The 17,820-nt window shown below is 43.8% G+C and overlaps 1 protein-coding gene across 1 annotated transcript in view; it reads left to right on the top strand.

Annotated features, from left to right (window-relative positions):
- The window catches only part of LOC147712075 (guanylate cyclase 2G-like), a 427,466-nt gene extending 411,592 nt beyond the window's left edge, over window positions 1-15,874 (top strand). Inside the window, exons 18-19 of the mRNA XM_086919591.1 lie at window positions 8,037-8,135; window positions 15,777-15,874. Of these exons, the coding sequence (XP_086775717.1) occupies window positions 8,037-8,135; window positions 15,777-15,874 (197 nt within the window). The remainder of the gene's footprint in view (window positions 1-8,036; window positions 8,136-15,776) is intronic.
- The last annotated feature ends 1,946 nt before the right edge of the window (window positions 15,875-17,820 follow it).

The raw sequence follows: 17,820 nt of genomic DNA, 5'->3' as shown, positions 1-17,820 counted from the left end.
CTCATCTGTGGCGCCCTCCACAATATCATAAATCTTACTAAAGTGGGCAACCCATTTCTCGTCTGGGATCACACAATCCAAAACAGAATTGTCTGCTCCAGAAAAATAGGGGTGATTAATGATTGCCCAAAATTTGCTGCTGTCTCTAAGAACATCAGTAGACATAAGGTTATCCCAGGCCTCCCTATTAATAGCCCTTTTGCGATTAGCTATGGCCAATTTATAGTTTTTCCTTCGCCCAGCAACAAGCTTGCGATTTCTGGGCTTTTGTTTTAGAGCAGTTAGCATCGAACCACCTAGGTTGGTTTGTTGCTTTCCGCTTGCTGTTAGACTGCAGGTCCTGGTTAATTTGTGTACAGATGGCGACATAGGCACCAATAATGGCTTTACCATCTGCCGTGCTATCTAAGCAGACTGCCATGTCTGCATGTGCCTTAGTCGCAAGATCCTTCATAAAAGTATCTGGGACCACCTTAGCCTAATTAAGTCTCCTGCCCTGATCCTTGGGAATTAAGTTGTTAGTATCTGTCGGACTCTCCTCCCGTCTGGTCATAACATCACCAAAGGTCAGCAACAGTACCAGGGGATTGTGATCACTGAAAACTGAAACTACAACTTCATAAGAAGAGACCACATTTACTATTCCTGGTGAAACAAAAATAAAATCGATCACTGTGTCAGCATCTCTACCTTTAAATGTCGGGACCCTATCTTCTCCCCTGGCCACATCTACCTCGAACAAATTCATATTAGCTAGTAATTCTTCCAGCGCTTCCCCTTGTGAGGTGTGTTCAAAATGGGTGGTAATGGATCCAGGGGGCCCCAATTGGTGTTCTGCCAACCAATCCCAACCACACGGATGAATGTTAAAATCTCCCATTAATATTATTTCGACTAAAGCATTATATTTTGACTGTATTCATCTATAAAACTCGCCATGGAACTTATATGAGTGTTCCACAAATCCTGTTATAAAAATGTATCAACAAAACGGTTGAGTAATTGGGACTAACCCACTCTAAACACAAAATATTGTCTGAGGCCGTCTCCAGCTTTCTAAAGGAGCCAACTAGTTCCAGTGATATAAGCATAAGCAATCCTCCCTTTGGTCTACCACCAAGTCCAGAGACCGCATTCACAAAGAAACTACAGTACCCATCCAGGCAGTAATTGTTTCCTTTGTCCCAGGTCTCCTGTAGTGCGATAATATTGTGTTGTGCCACATTCCAACTAAGTAATTTGTGGGTGGGATGTCGTTCAACCTGCCTGTTCCGTCCTATGCCACCCTGCTCTGTGTGTAGTTGTCAATCATTGGTTTCTAAACTGGAAAGGGGAGAGAACCTATTTGATAGATGTAATCCAGGGTCCATTCCTGCACGATGTAAGCCAGGCGAAACTGTGGGGGCTGGGACCTGGTCTTCTTCCCTCAAGAGGGCCTGCTGTGTTTGATAAGAATTATTCTTCATGTCAGGTACTCTAGAGTGGGGTCGTGGAACCGGTGGCAATTTCGGGGTATAAGATCTGATCTGTAAGTGGGAAGGAGGGGGATAAAAGTAGCCCAAAGGAAGCGGCCTAATGCCAGAACCATCAATCTCTGAACCGTCTCACACCAGACTATCAGCAACGTTTGGCCTCTTAAAATTAACCACCACACAGTCACCGCTATACATTTGTCTTTCTTCCCTACCCACCCAACCCGTCTAGCCATAATGATATTTGATGCTACATCAACGCTCCCACTGCTAAACTGGGAACACCACCTTTTTGTCCTGTTCAAGAGATTACCCTCAGTTTCCACAGAATCATTGGTTAGGCACGGTACCCCAGTTAGATTTACCACTAAGGGTGCAGTGTCAGGGGGGAGGTTTAATGGGCGTAACTTTGTGTGGCCAGGCCCAGCGACAGGGCGCTCATGACCAATGGGCAGTAATGGCCTAGGCTCCATAGATTTGGTCTGCTGTCCCCCAGGGTTTGAGTCGGCCCTGATCCCTTGGATTTTTTGGGTCAACGGCTGGAAATGGGGAGGTTGACAAGGCCGGGGTTCTGGGACTGCCCGCTGACTACCTATCGGCTTTGAACTTTCTCGCTCCTCCTTCCTGTGCAAAGGGTCAAAACGTTGTGCCCTGAACTCCCTCATAAACTCATCAATAAGTTCACATTTCTTTAAAGTATTTGCCACACAAGAGTTCAAGGAGTACGCTATGTCCTTTCCAATGCTCACAAGTGCCGGCTCCAAACGTGATTCAAATAAACCTTCCACCAAATTGGCCAAATTGGCGGAATGGCCAGGATTAGGTGTACTGTCTGATCTTGCTTTAGGCTGTTTACGGGAACTTTTCCCACTGTTACGTTTTCCTTTACGAGTGACGGATTCATGTCCCTCAGGCTGCACCACTTTGTCACTCCCTGGGGCTTCTGTAAGATCTCGAGCGACAGGATAAACCTGCGGGGAATTCACTAGTACAATATCTGGTTCTAGTGGGATAGGGGGAGCACGGTCCAATAAATCCAAAAGTTCTGTGGCAGTTTGTGTGATAGCCGGTATATCTAGTCCCAGTTCCTTCTCCGCATTAGCGATTTCTACGCTTAAAGCCCCAACTGCTGATGTAAGGTATGAAATTATTGTCCCAGACTTCCTGGGCACTTTGGCTTTCTTACCTTCGCCCTCTTTGATGTTCAATTTGCGCTTCCCCATCTTTGAGGCCAAGGGGAGTGTCCCGTCCTGGCGTCTTCTGGCCCCTGATGGCCCCGCCCTTGTCCCGGGCTTCTCCTGGTGTCGCCCGCGCGCGTCCCGTGACGCGGGAGGAGCAGCTCTCCTTTAGGCACCTCCGGGCGCGGAAATGGGCATCGTCAGCCGTCCCCCGAAAAGCAGGGCACGCTGGGAGTTGTAGTCTTCCCTGTCTCCATTCTCGGCAGCTGCGAGAAGTCTGCTGCGGCGCTGGAGGAGAAAGCGCGATGTCAGCAGCCCCTGGTCAGCGGGCCTGCATGCAGTTCAGGCAAGTGATGGTGTTTAGCCCCAAACAGCTTGTGAGAGCCATTCTAAACTATTCCATCATAGTTTAGTGCCAAAATCTTAAAACATTTCAAACAGTTGAATACAAGCAGTAACAATTATTATAAGTCGGGACATTTTGAAAAGGTAATAAGACAAACCAGAATCATTCATCACGTAGATGTGAGGCAAACTCCTCATCAAGATTATGACCTCTCGAATACTTTGTCTTGAGTTCAATTATCCACCTGGATTCTCGTTTACGTAGGAGCAGAGTTATGTTCCCAGTGTGGACTTGTTCCAGTGCGAAAAAAATTAGCAATGAACTATTGGACAGGCGGAACAACTCGAAATGTCTGGCTATAGGGTAATGCAGGTCTTTTTTTGTTTATGGCACACATGTGCTCAAGCACTCGTTTCCTTGTCATTAACGTAGTACTGCCCACATACCACATTTTGCATGGGCATATTGCGTGCACACAGTATGTGGAACTACATGTTATTAATTGGTTAATAGTTTTAGGCGAGCTGTGACCAAGGATTGGAACAGTTTTGATGATACAACTATTGCGACAGGCTTTGCAGTGCCCACAGGGATAAAATCCTTTGAGGTTATGTTCGCTAACTGGTTTACTGGGTGTTTTGTCGTTGTGAACAATGATATCCCTAATACTCCGACCTTTTCTGTATGTTATTTTGGGTTGTCGCGCCAGAGTAGGTCCAATAATGGGGTCACTAGTAAGTACATCCCATTTATTGGCAAATATTTTGCGTATCTGTCCTGAGTTACTGTTATTAGAACTATTGGTGTTCTCTGTTCTCTTTTTATCCTCTTTGGGAATCAATGTTTGGACACGATCCACTGTATTGACTCGATTTATGGCTCTTTTTAACACCCATTCAGGGTAACTTCTATCACTGAACCTCTTAATCATGGTTTCTTTTTCTTGCTCAAAAGCTATAGTGCTACTACAGTTTCTTCTCGCTCTCAGCAGCTCCCCGTAGGGAATACTCCACTTAAGGGTATCTGGGTGGCTGCTGAGAGCCTGGAGAAGTGTATTACACGCTTTAGTTTTTCTAAAAAAGCTGGTTTCTAGAGTATTACCTTTGGGTGTTACAAGAAGGTCTAGAAATTCAATGGAGTGCGTGTTCATATTACTTGTGAGAGTTATATTGCTGGTGTTCATGTTGAGTCTGTTAATAAACTCCGTGGCCTGCTCTTCAGTATCTGTCCAAATAAGAAAAAGATTGTCTATGTACCGAAGCCAGAGCTTAACTTTGGAAAAGCAGGGATGTAAGGTACAGTCCTGTCTGATGTCCTCCTCCCATTTGCCCAGGAAGAGGTTGGCAAAATTTGGGGCAAAACAAGTGCCCATCGCTGTGCCACGGGTCTGTTTAAATAGGGTGCCATTAAACATAAAAATGTTATTGGTAAGACATAATGACATGATTTCCAACAACATAGTCGTATGTTCCAAATATTCAATGGGTCTTCTTTGCAAATAATGGTAACTTGCCTCAATGAGTTCAGTGTGATTTATGATGGTGTAAAGCGAATTGACATCAAGGGTAATCAACAGGTCATCAGATTCCCATTTGACCCCTTGAAGAAGAAAATCTGAACTGTCCTTAACATAGGATGGGAGTCCTGTAAGTACTCTCGCAGGAAAAAATCTACATACTTTGAGACATTTTCTAAGGCACTGCCTATAGATGACACTATAGGTCTCCATGGTGGTATAGTGGGATTTGTATGGATTTTGGGCAAAAGGTATAGGATAGATAACTTGGGATAATCCCGTTTTAGAAAACAGTACTCCTCCCATATTAAATACCCGTTTTGCTCCCATTCTTTGAGTTTGTTCCAAATATCAACAATACTGGCATTGTACACATCCATATTAACTTGCATATAGAAGTTATGATCATCTAGTTTTCTTTGTGCCTCTGCTAAATACATTTCCTTCCCCCACAAGGCAATGTTGCCTCCTTTGTCGGCCGAACGAATAATGGTATCAGTGTCATTGGCCAAAGTTCTGAGAGATTCTTTTTGTTCAATCGACAAATTAAACTGTATGTTCTTGTTCGCTCTGCGTTTAAGTTTAAGCAGAGCTTGAGTAACGACCTCCTGAAAGGTATCAATGTTGTCATGGGGGAGATTGGGGTAGAAAACCGACCAGGGTTTAAATTTCGTAGATGTAATAGAATCCGTAGGAATATCCAACTCCCAGTCAGTATTTCCAATGGAGGTATTAGGATCAAGACCTATGGATAGGTCTTGTATATTATTAAGCATTTGAGCATCTTCGATGTTGAGATTTGGAAAGTTACGAGTTGTGTTGTCTTCTCTTAGCAGTCTATTGCCCTTGTCTTGTTTGTTAAAATGATGCCATTTTATCAATTTGGCCTTTCTAACAAATTTATGTAAGTCAATTTGTGTGTCCGCATAATTGAAAACTTCAGAAGGACAAAAAGTTAGGCCTAAACATAGTGTACTTTTCTCAGAAAATGTTAGCTGACGTTTGCTCAAATTGTCACTTGTTTTGTTTACCGTGTCCGGATCCATTATTTCTTGCTTTCGCAGCCCCGTGTCTTGCTTCCCATAGGCTCTTTTGTGTTGTTCTTATGTTTCCCTTTGTTTTCTTTGTTTGCGTCTCTGCTTGCTCCTCCCCTCCATCTTCCTCTTCCGCGGCCTGTGCCCCAAGGTTTCCCTCTTCCTGATGGTGATTGGGGTGTTGACCTTGGTATCTGACGGCCCTTGCGTGGGACCCTGAACTCGTCTAAAAAAGTTACCGTTCTTGATGGGACTTGTCTTTCCGAAATTGAGCTTACTGTGGAAATTAAAATGTCTGTATCTGATCCACTAACCAATTTCTAACATGCAGTTCCACATACTGTGTGTACGTTCTAATATGCCCATGCAAAATGTGGTATGTGGGCAGTACTACGTTAATGACAAGGAAACGAGTGCTTGAGCACATGCGTGCCATAAACAAAAAACACCCGCATTACCCTATAGCCAGACATTTCGAGTTGTTCCACCTGTCCAATAATTAATTGCTAAGTTTTTTCGCAGTGGAACAAGACCACACTGGTCCCAGAGGTGCAAACAGAACTCTGCTCCTACGTAAACGAGAATCTAGGTGGATAATTGAACTCGAGACAAAGTATCCAAGAGGTCATAATCTTGAAGAGGAATTAGCCTCACATCCACGTGATGAATTATTCTGATTTGTCTTATTACCTTTTCAAAATGTCCTGACTTGTAATATTTGCTACTGCTTGTATTCAACTGTTTGAAATGTTTTAAAGATTTTGGCACCTAACTATGATGGAATAGTTTAGAATGACTTGATTTTAATATCACTTTCATTTTTTCTCTTTACACAGGAGGAAAGGAAGGGTTGCCTCAGTTGCGGACTGTCTCATCCGTTCCAGACACCCTACCCTTTTCTTCCCCATTCTGTGGGTCCATCTCAGACAAGATTTTCTATCCTCACATAAATCTTTGGGCACTTTTCTTCTTTTCTCTATTTTCACTTATTTCAGGAATCTTCTATAGTTTGTTTTTAGAGTTTGAATTTTGTGATTCTTGATAGAATGAAGTTGGTCTATTAATATCATTTGGAATTTTCACATGTTTAAGTGCAACATTATTATATTGCCAGTTTAAATAATCTCTGCTTTAGAATTGTGTTGTGTTAATTAGGAAAAATCTGGCACTATGCCGCATATAGAATGAGCACATATACATTACTGTGTGAGCCCAGTATTTTTTGTATCAGGCTCTATGTGAATTTTTTGACACTATGCCGAATATAATTTGCGATACGGTATGCTTTGTTGATTTTCTATAATCGTGCTATTTGAAGGACAAGCTGATACAACTTGCTTACTTTCCTAGCGGCACTATTGGCCACGTAATTGTATGTACAGTTATCGTATTCCTAGCTAAGAAAGTCGTATGGAGATTTTGCTTGTAGTACGCATAGGGTGCTGCACCGGCATTACAATTTGATTCACTTATGTTTTCATTTTGTTTTCAATTTACTGTGTACATCATGAGTTATGACAATGAATATGCACATTTAATATGTGGATTCATATAAGATTAAGATATATGTATAATATTCAGAAATGGCCGCCGTGGTAGCAAACACCACTTATCAATCAATAGTCCATTGTTTGTGTTTACACTTATGTATAGACTTCCTGTATCACTAGCAAATGGTGTGATTAAGACAGCTTCGCTGTCGAAACGCGTAGCCTTTGAAAAATATACTCTGGTTTGTTCCGAGCACATGTGCTTCTTTGAAGAAGTGTGCTGTGGGATTATAATTGCCGGGAGACCTGCCTGGCTTACACTCGCCAACTGTCTATGGGCCACGGACATCGTGATTCTGGGTCGTTTGTGCGGATATTTCCCTCTTTCTCTATAGCTCTCATTCCCTTTTATGGTTTGAACTTTCTCTTCACTTTTTTTCCCCGTCTCGTTAACTCTGACTTTTCTCTCAGCGGAATGGAGATTTTGCATCATCTTTACACTTTTTGGAGCCAGTTATCCAATGCTAAGTATTCCTCTGAAGAGTAGTCTCTGTTTTATCATCTTTAGCATCGTTTATCACGTTGTCTTTGAGTCCTTGTTCGCATGGTTGTCTAATAAAGTTCCACTTTGCTTTCAAGATCTGCCCATATTTCTTTTTCATGACCTCCAGCATGCGGGCATTGACACTAGCCTAGTGTAAGTGCTTTGACTAAAAAATAAATTTTCACTTCTAGGGCCTTCACCTGCTCCACCTTCACACCATCAAAAACAATATCACTGTAACAATCTTTTTGACATTTAATCAACTTCGCAAGTGAGTAGAGACTGGGAGAAGAGTCATGGGTTTGCCTTCCATTCTAGCAGTATAGTGCGATCTTGCGATCTGTTGTGTATATTACTAAAACACCCCAACCTTGTGTAGTGATATTGCATTTGGAATAGTTCTGTTTCATTCACAAAATATTTTCTGTATGAACAGCTTCCTTTCTTTGTTTTCAGGTCCTGTGGTGGCAGGAGTAGTGGGCGTCACAATGCCTCGATATTGTCTTTTTGGCGACACAGTAAACACAGCATCCAGGATGGAAAGCAACAGTTTGCGTAGGTAACTCATTCACAAACACACACCTCCCTCTCCTTGGCAATCTGTTTGGCTGCCTCACTCATCTTTCCTCTTGCTGTATGAGTCTATCAAATCTCCCATTACATGCATAACACGGACCACTGATTCAATCTGGAGCTGTCCTGGTGAATGGGCACTTTGAATACATCATTTTCATCATCCGAGGCTTACTCCACAATTAAAAGTCACATCATAAAACTGGAAAGAGGCGCAGAATCGACATTTAACACTACTGTATTGCAAACATCAGTTTCAAAGTAAAGAGCAACCACTCAGTGGCAGACCTGACTTAAAACAATTAACTAATTAACTAAGTCCTAGACTAGACAAGGAAGAGCAGCAAGTTTACATCTGGAGACAACTATAGGGCTTGTGTATAAAAAGAACTCAGTAAATGGGAATGTTAGATCGGTATAAGGCATGGCTGACAATAGGGCAAGACAATAGAACACAAGATGGCAATCGATGGGGGTTAACATCCACTTGCAAGGGTTCTGAGAAAGTCTGTACACCTGGGAAAGCCTATTTGACTGTCTACCTTGATGATTCAGGTGCAAGCAGATAACCTGGGAATTTCAGAAATAAAACTGATCTAAGATGCCGATGATTGGTTGTAGGCATTAAGCATATAATAGTATGAACCGCAGGTTCAGTAAGGGGAAAGATGAGCCACTGGTATGTGTAAGAAGAAAGAGTGAAATTGAAGATGTGTTGACTTTTAAATATTGTTCGATGGAAGAGACTTCTTTCTTCAAGTACTATACAATAGTATGTGGAAATCGAGTATTGTCAATGGCTGATAGGTAACACGTGCCCATGCACTGCAATGTAAACTGACAGTTTGCTTTTTACTAGCCCTTCAAATATGATACCATTCGGCAACATACCAGTTTTTGCTCTGCCTGGCCTGATTGTGTTGAATTTATTTTGTATTTCAAAATATGATTTTTGAAGTCACTTTGATAACCCCTGTAACTAAAGTTGGGTAAAATGTAAGCCTGGGCAAAGCACTACGCTACGCTTGCGTAGTTTGCGAAGTTTGTGCCACTTCGCACTATGGGAAGTGCACGTAGCACATTGCAAACACGCGTAGTGAAGCGTAGCGTAGTACAGCGGTCATTTTTTGCTTGCTCGCGGTCCTGAACGTCAGGTTGGCGACCGCGAGCTAGCAAAATTACATCCCGGCTAGACTTTTTTCTCGTTCGAGATCAGCATCATCAAGTTGCCGATCGCGAGCGTGGAAAGTAAACCTCCCGGCTAGCTTCTCAACGCGGGGAGGTCAGGTTTCTCATTGCGAGTGGTCGCGTATGCTTGCGACCCCTTGCAATGAGAAACTGCCAGTCCGCGTTGAGAAAGCTGCCGCTCAAGTCGAAATCAACTAGAGCGGCAGAAAATGACCGGCACTGTGCAATCAGGGCGAACCGCATTTTGCACAGTGCACTACGCAGTTTGCATAGCTACACGTATCGCTACTTCGCAAACTACGCCCAGTGTTAGTAAAATGTATACTTGAGAAACTCAATGTAACTCTTTGTAAAATGCCATCATGGACTGGTGCGAAAAGGCAGCTTAAGTCTCTGAGAGTACATTTTATTGTTCAGTAATTGCTATCTTTTTAGGGAACACATAACATGTAGGAAGAAAATATATTTTGGTTTAATAATACTTGTAATCAGATCGTATTCCAGAGGAAAACACATGTAAGCAATGTAGAGGAACATTCTCCACGTGCATGTTTCCTTGAATTATTCCAAATTATTGGCATTCCCAGCATATCAAATCCATCTTGGTGACATATTTTCATATCAACGAAATACCTGAAGTATAATTTTTCCAGAATTCCATAGATCCATTATTTTTCTTTAGCAGGAGGACCCTTTACTTGCACATTTTTTCCATTCTGTGTGTAATCTCTTTTAGCTTTTTCTATCTTTATTTCCCTTCTTATTCTTTGAGGATGGAGGGGAGCAGCACAGACCACTGAAACCAGGTTTGTGTGAAAAAGGCAGCTTTTTTTTTTACAGAGTTTTATATAGCGTGAACTTCACACAAATCGGGTATCAGAGGGCTTTACATAGCACAAGTTGCATTACATGAGGACACATTCATTTTTTTTGTTAGGCACAGGGAGATTAAGTTATTTGCCCAGAATCACAGGATGTTCAGCGTCATTGCCAAGATTCAAACGCAAGTCCCCAGATTCGAGGTCTACCGCCCAAGCCATTAGGCCAACTCCTCTCCCCAAGGTGCACATCACAAAATACCCTAGGTCTTCCCCTTACAAAATTACAAACTCGCTATCCAAAGTTAAACACCTACCGTTTTCTACCCCCATCCCTAAGGTATCCCTCCCCCTTCATAACAACTTAATACATTAATATTGTATATGGTCAATGGCCTCGCCGAATGTAAATGTAAAAAAAGGTAAATTGATACTTGTATAGCACACTACTCACCCGCAAGGCGCTTGTACGAATACCGCTGTGGTACCCATCCTGGCTTTCCCTGTGAGGCGTCCACTCCTGGGCAGCCCCAAGGTGGAGGCCAGGCATCCTTAGCGTTGTGGGGGTCATTGTGGAGATTAAGCAAGCTATTGCCCAGAGTTGCAGAGCGGGACTCCATGATTGGAATAGGCACCGAGGCGAGAATTATCAGGTCCGTGGAATTTTGAGCCCAAGACCCGCCGAGGCGGGGAATTGAACCCTGGTCCCGGGCTAGACCTCTGCATCAGGGTCTGCCGCTCTAATCATTGAGCCACACTTCGCCGAATGTAGCTGAGACCTCTAAAATCCCTTCCCTCTTTACTCCATATATTAACCTCTTAGCCCACTAAACTTCCTATATAACCGTAAAATTCTTGTCTTGTCTAAGAGCAAACTTACCTACCTCATCCCTTTCAGCCTGAAGTGTCACTGACAACAACAATAAACTTTGTTAAACCTTGGCAACTTCAGTGCCAACCGCCACCCAGAAAAAAGAGGGCTGATCCAACATTGCTCCCTCCCACCTTTTTCTGCCCCTCCCCTCTGTAACTCATATGAGGTGGGTTGCTCGCTTAACTGAAATTCAGCACTAGAACCAGAACCAGCTTCATCTGCAACAAGTAAAGCTCCATGCCAATTAATGATCAATGGAATTTGTCTGTGGGGAAGAACTCCACGTCTTTGTAAGGCAGGTCTGAATGCTCTATCCTACCCATCCCGAGGTCCTTACAGAAAAAATACATCTCCTTAATCAACTTACTCATATCTCTGTCTATAGCTGCAGGCTTTACGGCCATCCTCCACACCATCCTGGATACAAACTCAGACCATATCAGGTGAAAACCAGCCCATAACCTGTGGATCTCTCTCAAATCTTCTTTAACCCTTCCATGCTCATGATGAGCTCAGCTCGTCATGAGGCACAGTGGAGTGGAGTGGAGTCCAGCCCTCCCACCCCCGGCTAATTCCCCGCCTGTGCAGGCGTTCTAAAGGAGTGGGTGGAGTCATGACGAGTCCAGCTCGTCATGAGCACAGCTCCACTGTGCAGCATAACGAGCTGGACTCGTCATGAGTACCGCGGCGCCGCACGCAGCCCCTCCCCAACACTACGGGAGAATTAGCCCCGCGTGTAAGGGGTTAATTCCTCTGGAATATGTCACCTCCTCCGCCAGAAAATCGAGGTGCCCTGCCACCGCTAGGAGTTTTACTGCCTGTGCCACCAACTCCTTCTGGGATACTCCGGCTGCTACTGTCATAGTAAGTACAGTTTGGAATGTGACTACACTACACTAAACTGCAAAAAACAATCTAACCACTAATGCTAACTCCTACTGACTCAACAAACTGCTACAGCTACCGGCCACCATGGCACCTGACAAAATGTTGGCTGGTGCACAAACAGTGGCGGCTCGTAATGTCGACGATTAGTGGGGCGGGCCGTGGGAACGCACAAGCACAGTCCCATCCTCCCATCCCTCACAAGCACACACATACTCACTCCCACCCATCTACATGTGCGCTCACACCCATCCATTCACAAGCGCACACATAAACCCATCATTCGCTAGCACATACCCATGCACACACCCATTCAAAGCACACAGCACTAATTCACATACATTTTTCTTGCGCCCACCACAACTTATAGTATGGGGCATCGGATCAGCCCCCTTTGAGCCAGTGTCTCGAATTTTCGCGAGTTACGGCATTTTTGCATGCGATCCATGTGCACATTTGCCATAAAATTAGCATCCTTCAGTGTTACGGCTGGTAAACCACTGCCATGTTTACATTTAAAAAAAAAACATTTTTATGAACGTTTAGTTTACCTCCTTTTCAGTATACTGCAAGGGAACAAGAGATGAATGGATCTCAAAATACAATGAATATAAATTTAAAAACTTACCTTGGCTTAATGGCTTCGTTCCCGCGCTGACTCCGTCCCGATACTGCTCCCGCCTTCGTCCTGGATTTTGAATGTGGGCTCTCGTCATTGAAGGCTGCTGCAGGCAGCCTCCCTCCCCTCCATGGCAGCCGGCGCTGATTGGTTCGGCCGGCTGCCCTAAATACGTCATTTCTCACAGTCTGCATCCTGCAGAACGGAGAGTGGGAGGAGGCTTGGGGGAGCGGCTTGCCCACTGTTGCTAATACTGTCTGTTTGAACAACCTCTCAGGCTGTCCAAACAGTACGTATTCACAACAGTAGGCAAGCCACTCCCCCAAGCCACTCCCCCCTGCCTGAGGCTCGAGAAACCAGGAAGTTCGGAATCGGCTGACGGCTGACTGCTTTCTCGCCGTGCGAGAAGGGCAGGCAGAAACAAATGGTAGTTATTAATAAATAACTACCATTTGATTCTGCCTTCTTCTCGCACGGCGTGAAAACAGGTGGGGCGGCGCCCAAACGCCCCCATGGGAGAACCGCCACTGTGCACAAACTGTCCGGCTGTATACCCTTGCGCTACAAAAGTATCCCAAAACAACCCCAAACTCCCCCAGCAGTTGTTCGACTGCTACATTTCCCAAAATACCCAGGGGGCAGACCTCCCTCAGGTTAGCTTCTCCCCAAATCCCCCTTGTCTAGTCCCCCCTCCTCCCTGCTATGTTTACTTATCACTAATCTAGTATATTTGGTTTCTGCCTATATCCATGTATCTCCACCCTTAATTATATTGCTAACCATGCCTCCACCCTGCCAACACCCTAGTAAATATACCCCTATTTATACCATATGGCCACTGACCCTGCTTCGACCCAAATGCCATTAACCCTAGCTACACCTTAGAATCTCTTCTCTTAACTGTTCTCAGGCACTGTGGAACATGCATGTGGTAAGTAGAGTTTTACATATACCAATACAAAATAACTCCTCTTATCCTTCCTGTTTCCACTAATCCTGTCTCTTTTTCTCCTTACCTGATTCATGCATCATATTCTTGAACACAATTCTTGGTGTTTTTGTCATATATCCTTGCTTTTTGTGAGGCTGGAGTATTCCTGAAATTTCCTGAATTTGAAAATAGTAGTAAGGCTTCTCTTCATATATACCACCTATCACCCCAGCTACAAGCATCATACTTATTGCTGGATGTCCACTGTTCTGGAGAAATACCACAATAAGTGATAGGTGGAATACTTTCGTTAATCACAGGCTCTGGTAGGCACAGTAGGTTGTATTCCTATAATTTGCCATTTGAGTTTCATTCCAGGATTACAGATGGGGACAAATCATTTGCACATTAATATTGGTCTCCATGCTACAAGGGATATCTTAAGTCGAATGGTCAGGCCAGTCCCTCTCTGAAAAGGAGCAAGCTGCCCTGGCCTTGTTGCCACTCATTAGTGAACTGCAACTTGAATTTTACTGTTTGCAAAGTACACAGGAAGTCAGTTCAAAGGGAGACTTCCACTTTGCACTCTCAGGGTGGACAGTGGAGGAATTACTAGGTGTATAAAGCTACAATATATAAACAAGGGTTTTAAAGACAGAGACAGTAAGGCTGAGGGGTGCATTTTATGTGGTGTTGCAGGGATTCTGCTCAGGAACAGAACTATGCTTGGGACCATAAAACATCAGCATGTAGGGACTGAGTCACCATACCACCTCATCATCTATGAGCCCAAATTCGACTAGCTATAGAGCCTCACTTGCCCTTCTAACCTTTCCAAAGAAACAAATAAGTTGGCACCCCAGAACACAACACTCTCGACCCTCTCAGGGATCTCGGTAACAGGGCACCCTTTCGCTCTCTCACTTGTATTTGTCCACAGTAAGATAAACAAAAAGATAAACAAGAGACACCACAATTAGACAACAAATGCATATAAAAAATATCATTAGCATGGTTAACTGGCCATACACCATAAAAAGTCCTGTCATGTTATAAAACAGAGTATCCTATCGCCCGCACCCTTTCTACTGAAGTGAAATGAATATATATTATGCCCACATCAGTGCATACATAGGTGGATGTTGTACAAGTGAGCTGATGCAGCACTCTTGCTTCAGGACCTTTGCTCAGTGTGTATTTTTTCAGAACACCTGTCCTCAGTTTTATGACAAGATATGTGTGCTTACAAACAGCAGCTGCATTCTCTTGTTATGTTTAGGTGCTAGTGTCTGACCACTGAGGATAAAGAGGGGCAATGTTGTTTGACCTTGTCCAAGGTGCTCAGACCAAATTCCAGGAAAAGAATAAAATACAAAAACATGTGAAAGTTCTGTGAAAATACAATGTGGTACAAGGGCAAGCATGTTATGTAGTAACATGTGCAAGAAAAAAGTAACCTACATCGTGCACAATTAGGCTAACTTAGAGAAAAGAACAATGGGCCATGCAAGAAACACACAACAGGGGAATGTTGTTGCATGCTCTAGGCAACGTCTCTTATCGGGTCTCTTTTTGCAACTTTTAAAGAGCTTCATCCTCTCCATAAGTCTGGGTTGGCAGGCCCAGGCTAAAGATTTTATTGGCCCAGGCTAAGCCTAAGGACTGCATGACTTTCAAAGGACTTCATGACTTTGGAGAGAAATTGCGTTGGAGAGGTCTAAGAAGCTTTGTAAAAGCAGTAGTCATCAGGTAGTGTTGGTGCATCTGATATGATGACATCTTTGCTGGGCTTGATGGTAACACTTTACCCCGGGATTCTGTTCTTCAGTTCAGTAGTGGGGGTCTGAATACTGAATTTAAAAACACACAATACATTTGAAATGGTTATGAATCACGGATTCAAACTTGAAAATAAGTACGCTGCTCACTTTCAGTGAGTTGAAAGCATACGCGTGTGAGCAGGTTTTTCCACTCTTTCTCCTGTCCAATTTTTTATTTTTTGCATTATGCATTAATTGTGACTTATGTATAGCAGGAAAAGTATAACGCTTTAGCTGTTACTAAGAGTGTATGGGAGCACATGTGTTAGATCAAGATGTGCTGTCATTTGAACGTTTGCTTTCTTGAACCTGTTCAGTGAAGTCCCCTATAATTTTTAACTGTGCAGCAGAGGGAAGGCAATGGGGGCATGAGCCAGACTAGCGGAAATGTTCATGGAAAAACTTGGGTTTCTACTAACCTATTTATGTAGCTGTAAAGTAAGAATATGTTGTCTACTGTTCGTTGATGACGATTTTTCTTCCCCTAGCACTTCGGATCCATGTCTCGGAGACCACAGCAAGGGCATTACAAGCTGTTGGTGGATATGACTTGCTGGAAAGAGGAACCATCCAAATAAAGGTCTGAGACAGAGGAAAGCTCCGAGATCTTTTATACATTGTGTGCACAACCGTTTTGTATGGGCCACACCAAACCCATTCGTCTTAAGTCTTTCAGCAGAACAGCCTGTGATTTAGAAGAATATCTTAATGCTAAATGACCTCCTCAATTTGTTCCACACCCTCAAGTGCTTTGAACAAGAGCATGTTGAGCATGTTGATTGAACTAGTCTTTAACAACTATAGTAAATACATTTCTCCCAAAAATTGCCACTTGAGCTCCTCAGTCCCTGATGTTTTTTTCAAAAGGTGATATCAACTCTCCACTGTGGTTGATAACATGAACATCTAAAACTGGGGATGCAAGTACCCTGAGAATGCATGAGGAAACGTGAATGGATAGAGTGCGTGTGAGAATGGTAGCAGGAAGGCCCTTTGCAGCAAATAAGACCCCCCCCAAAAATGCTGGATACGTTTTTATGTTGAATGAGAGCTAACATGGAGATACTCCTTCTTAGGCTACGTTTTGGTGCTCGAAATTTCAATTTTTCTGTTATGGCGATGTACACAAATATGGGCCTTCTGCCTGACATCTTTATCATTTGAATGTAGCCCCACAGAAGCAGTTCCACTAGGTACATGAAGAGCCCTCCTAGTTCCATCCATACTTTATGTGACGGAGGGCGACCGTTCAACCACATAATTGTGTCATGTAATGTGGCCAAGTGAGTTGATGCTACGACTGCACAGCTAACTTGTAACATGCAAATTGCTTTTCTTATGTAGGAGAAAGCACTCCAATTATTACAGCACTTCTTCTGATGCTGATCAAAATCCAAATCCAAGTCAGAATCCATATAATCATGGTCCAAAGACTAAAAAGAAGAGGATCACCACACATGAAGTTCCAAAGTTCCAAATCTTTGTTATTTCTCACTCCAATCTAAAAATCCCAGGATATGTGATAGAGTATTGACCCTTTATCCACTGGTGTTCTCCAAAGGTCAGCACGAGATGCAACACACTGACAATAGGAAAACACCACTGGTGCTGGGTTGATATTTGTTAGAAATGGGGGTCTCTAGTTGGCAATGGCTTGCACCTTTGTCCAAATAGGGACCATTGCTTCTAGTCAGGATAAGGGGGATACACTCCTAGATAACCCCTGCTCAACCCCTTGGTAGTGTGGCACGAGCAGACAGGCTATCTCAGAGGCAGTGTGTAAAGCATTAATGAACACATACAGCGAAAACACCACAAATGGACACCACACAAGTTTAGAAAAATAAGTAATCTTTCCTAGACTTTACACAATATCCACAATACTGTATCAAGAATATGACATTATGATGGTAGAACCAACTTAGTTCAATGTAGATGGTAAATGCAACACTTTACTCTCTAAGTACCTTGGATGCATCACCCATAACAAACAAAAGGGTCACAGGGATGGTGATGCGTCGGTTCCTTGCTACGGGGGAGGTGATGCGTTGGTTCCTTTCTGCAGTGCAGGGGAGGTGATGCGTCGGTTCCTTACCGAAGAGGAAGTGATGCGTTGGTTTCTTACTGCATTCCGGTTATGATGCCACAAGGTGGCGCCTCTATGCGATGCGACGATCCAGCACGATGTGACAAAATGGCGTCTTTGATGCGGTGTGACAACGTGGATGCGATGTGTGCACGCCCGACGGCCGTGCAGCGAAATCGATGATCTTTGGAGCAGCAACAGGTACTGCTCCACGCTTCTCCGGCGATGCAACGGCGAACAGCTGCGGCGGCGGCACGCCTCATTGGCGATGCAACGGCAACTGCTGTGGTGGCGACACGCTTCTCTTCATTACGTTGCTCTTCCAGCTCTCAGCGACACTCAGTCTTTTCAGAGGTCCCAAACAACAGCAGGCCCCTCTCTGCAGGTAGAATTCCCAGCAAGGGAATTTAGGGGGAACTGTTGGTGAAGTCTTTGTATCCCTGATT

Source organism: Lissotriton vulgaris, chromosome 5 (assembly GCF_964263255.1).
Source record: "Lissotriton vulgaris chromosome 5, aLisVul1.2, whole genome shotgun sequence".
In the NCBI taxonomy this organism is placed as follows: domain Eukaryota; kingdom Metazoa; phylum Chordata; class Amphibia; order Caudata; family Salamandridae; genus Lissotriton; species Lissotriton vulgaris.
The sequence above is the reverse complement of the archived record's forward strand: the minus strand, read 5'-3'. Positions and strand labels throughout refer to the sequence as shown.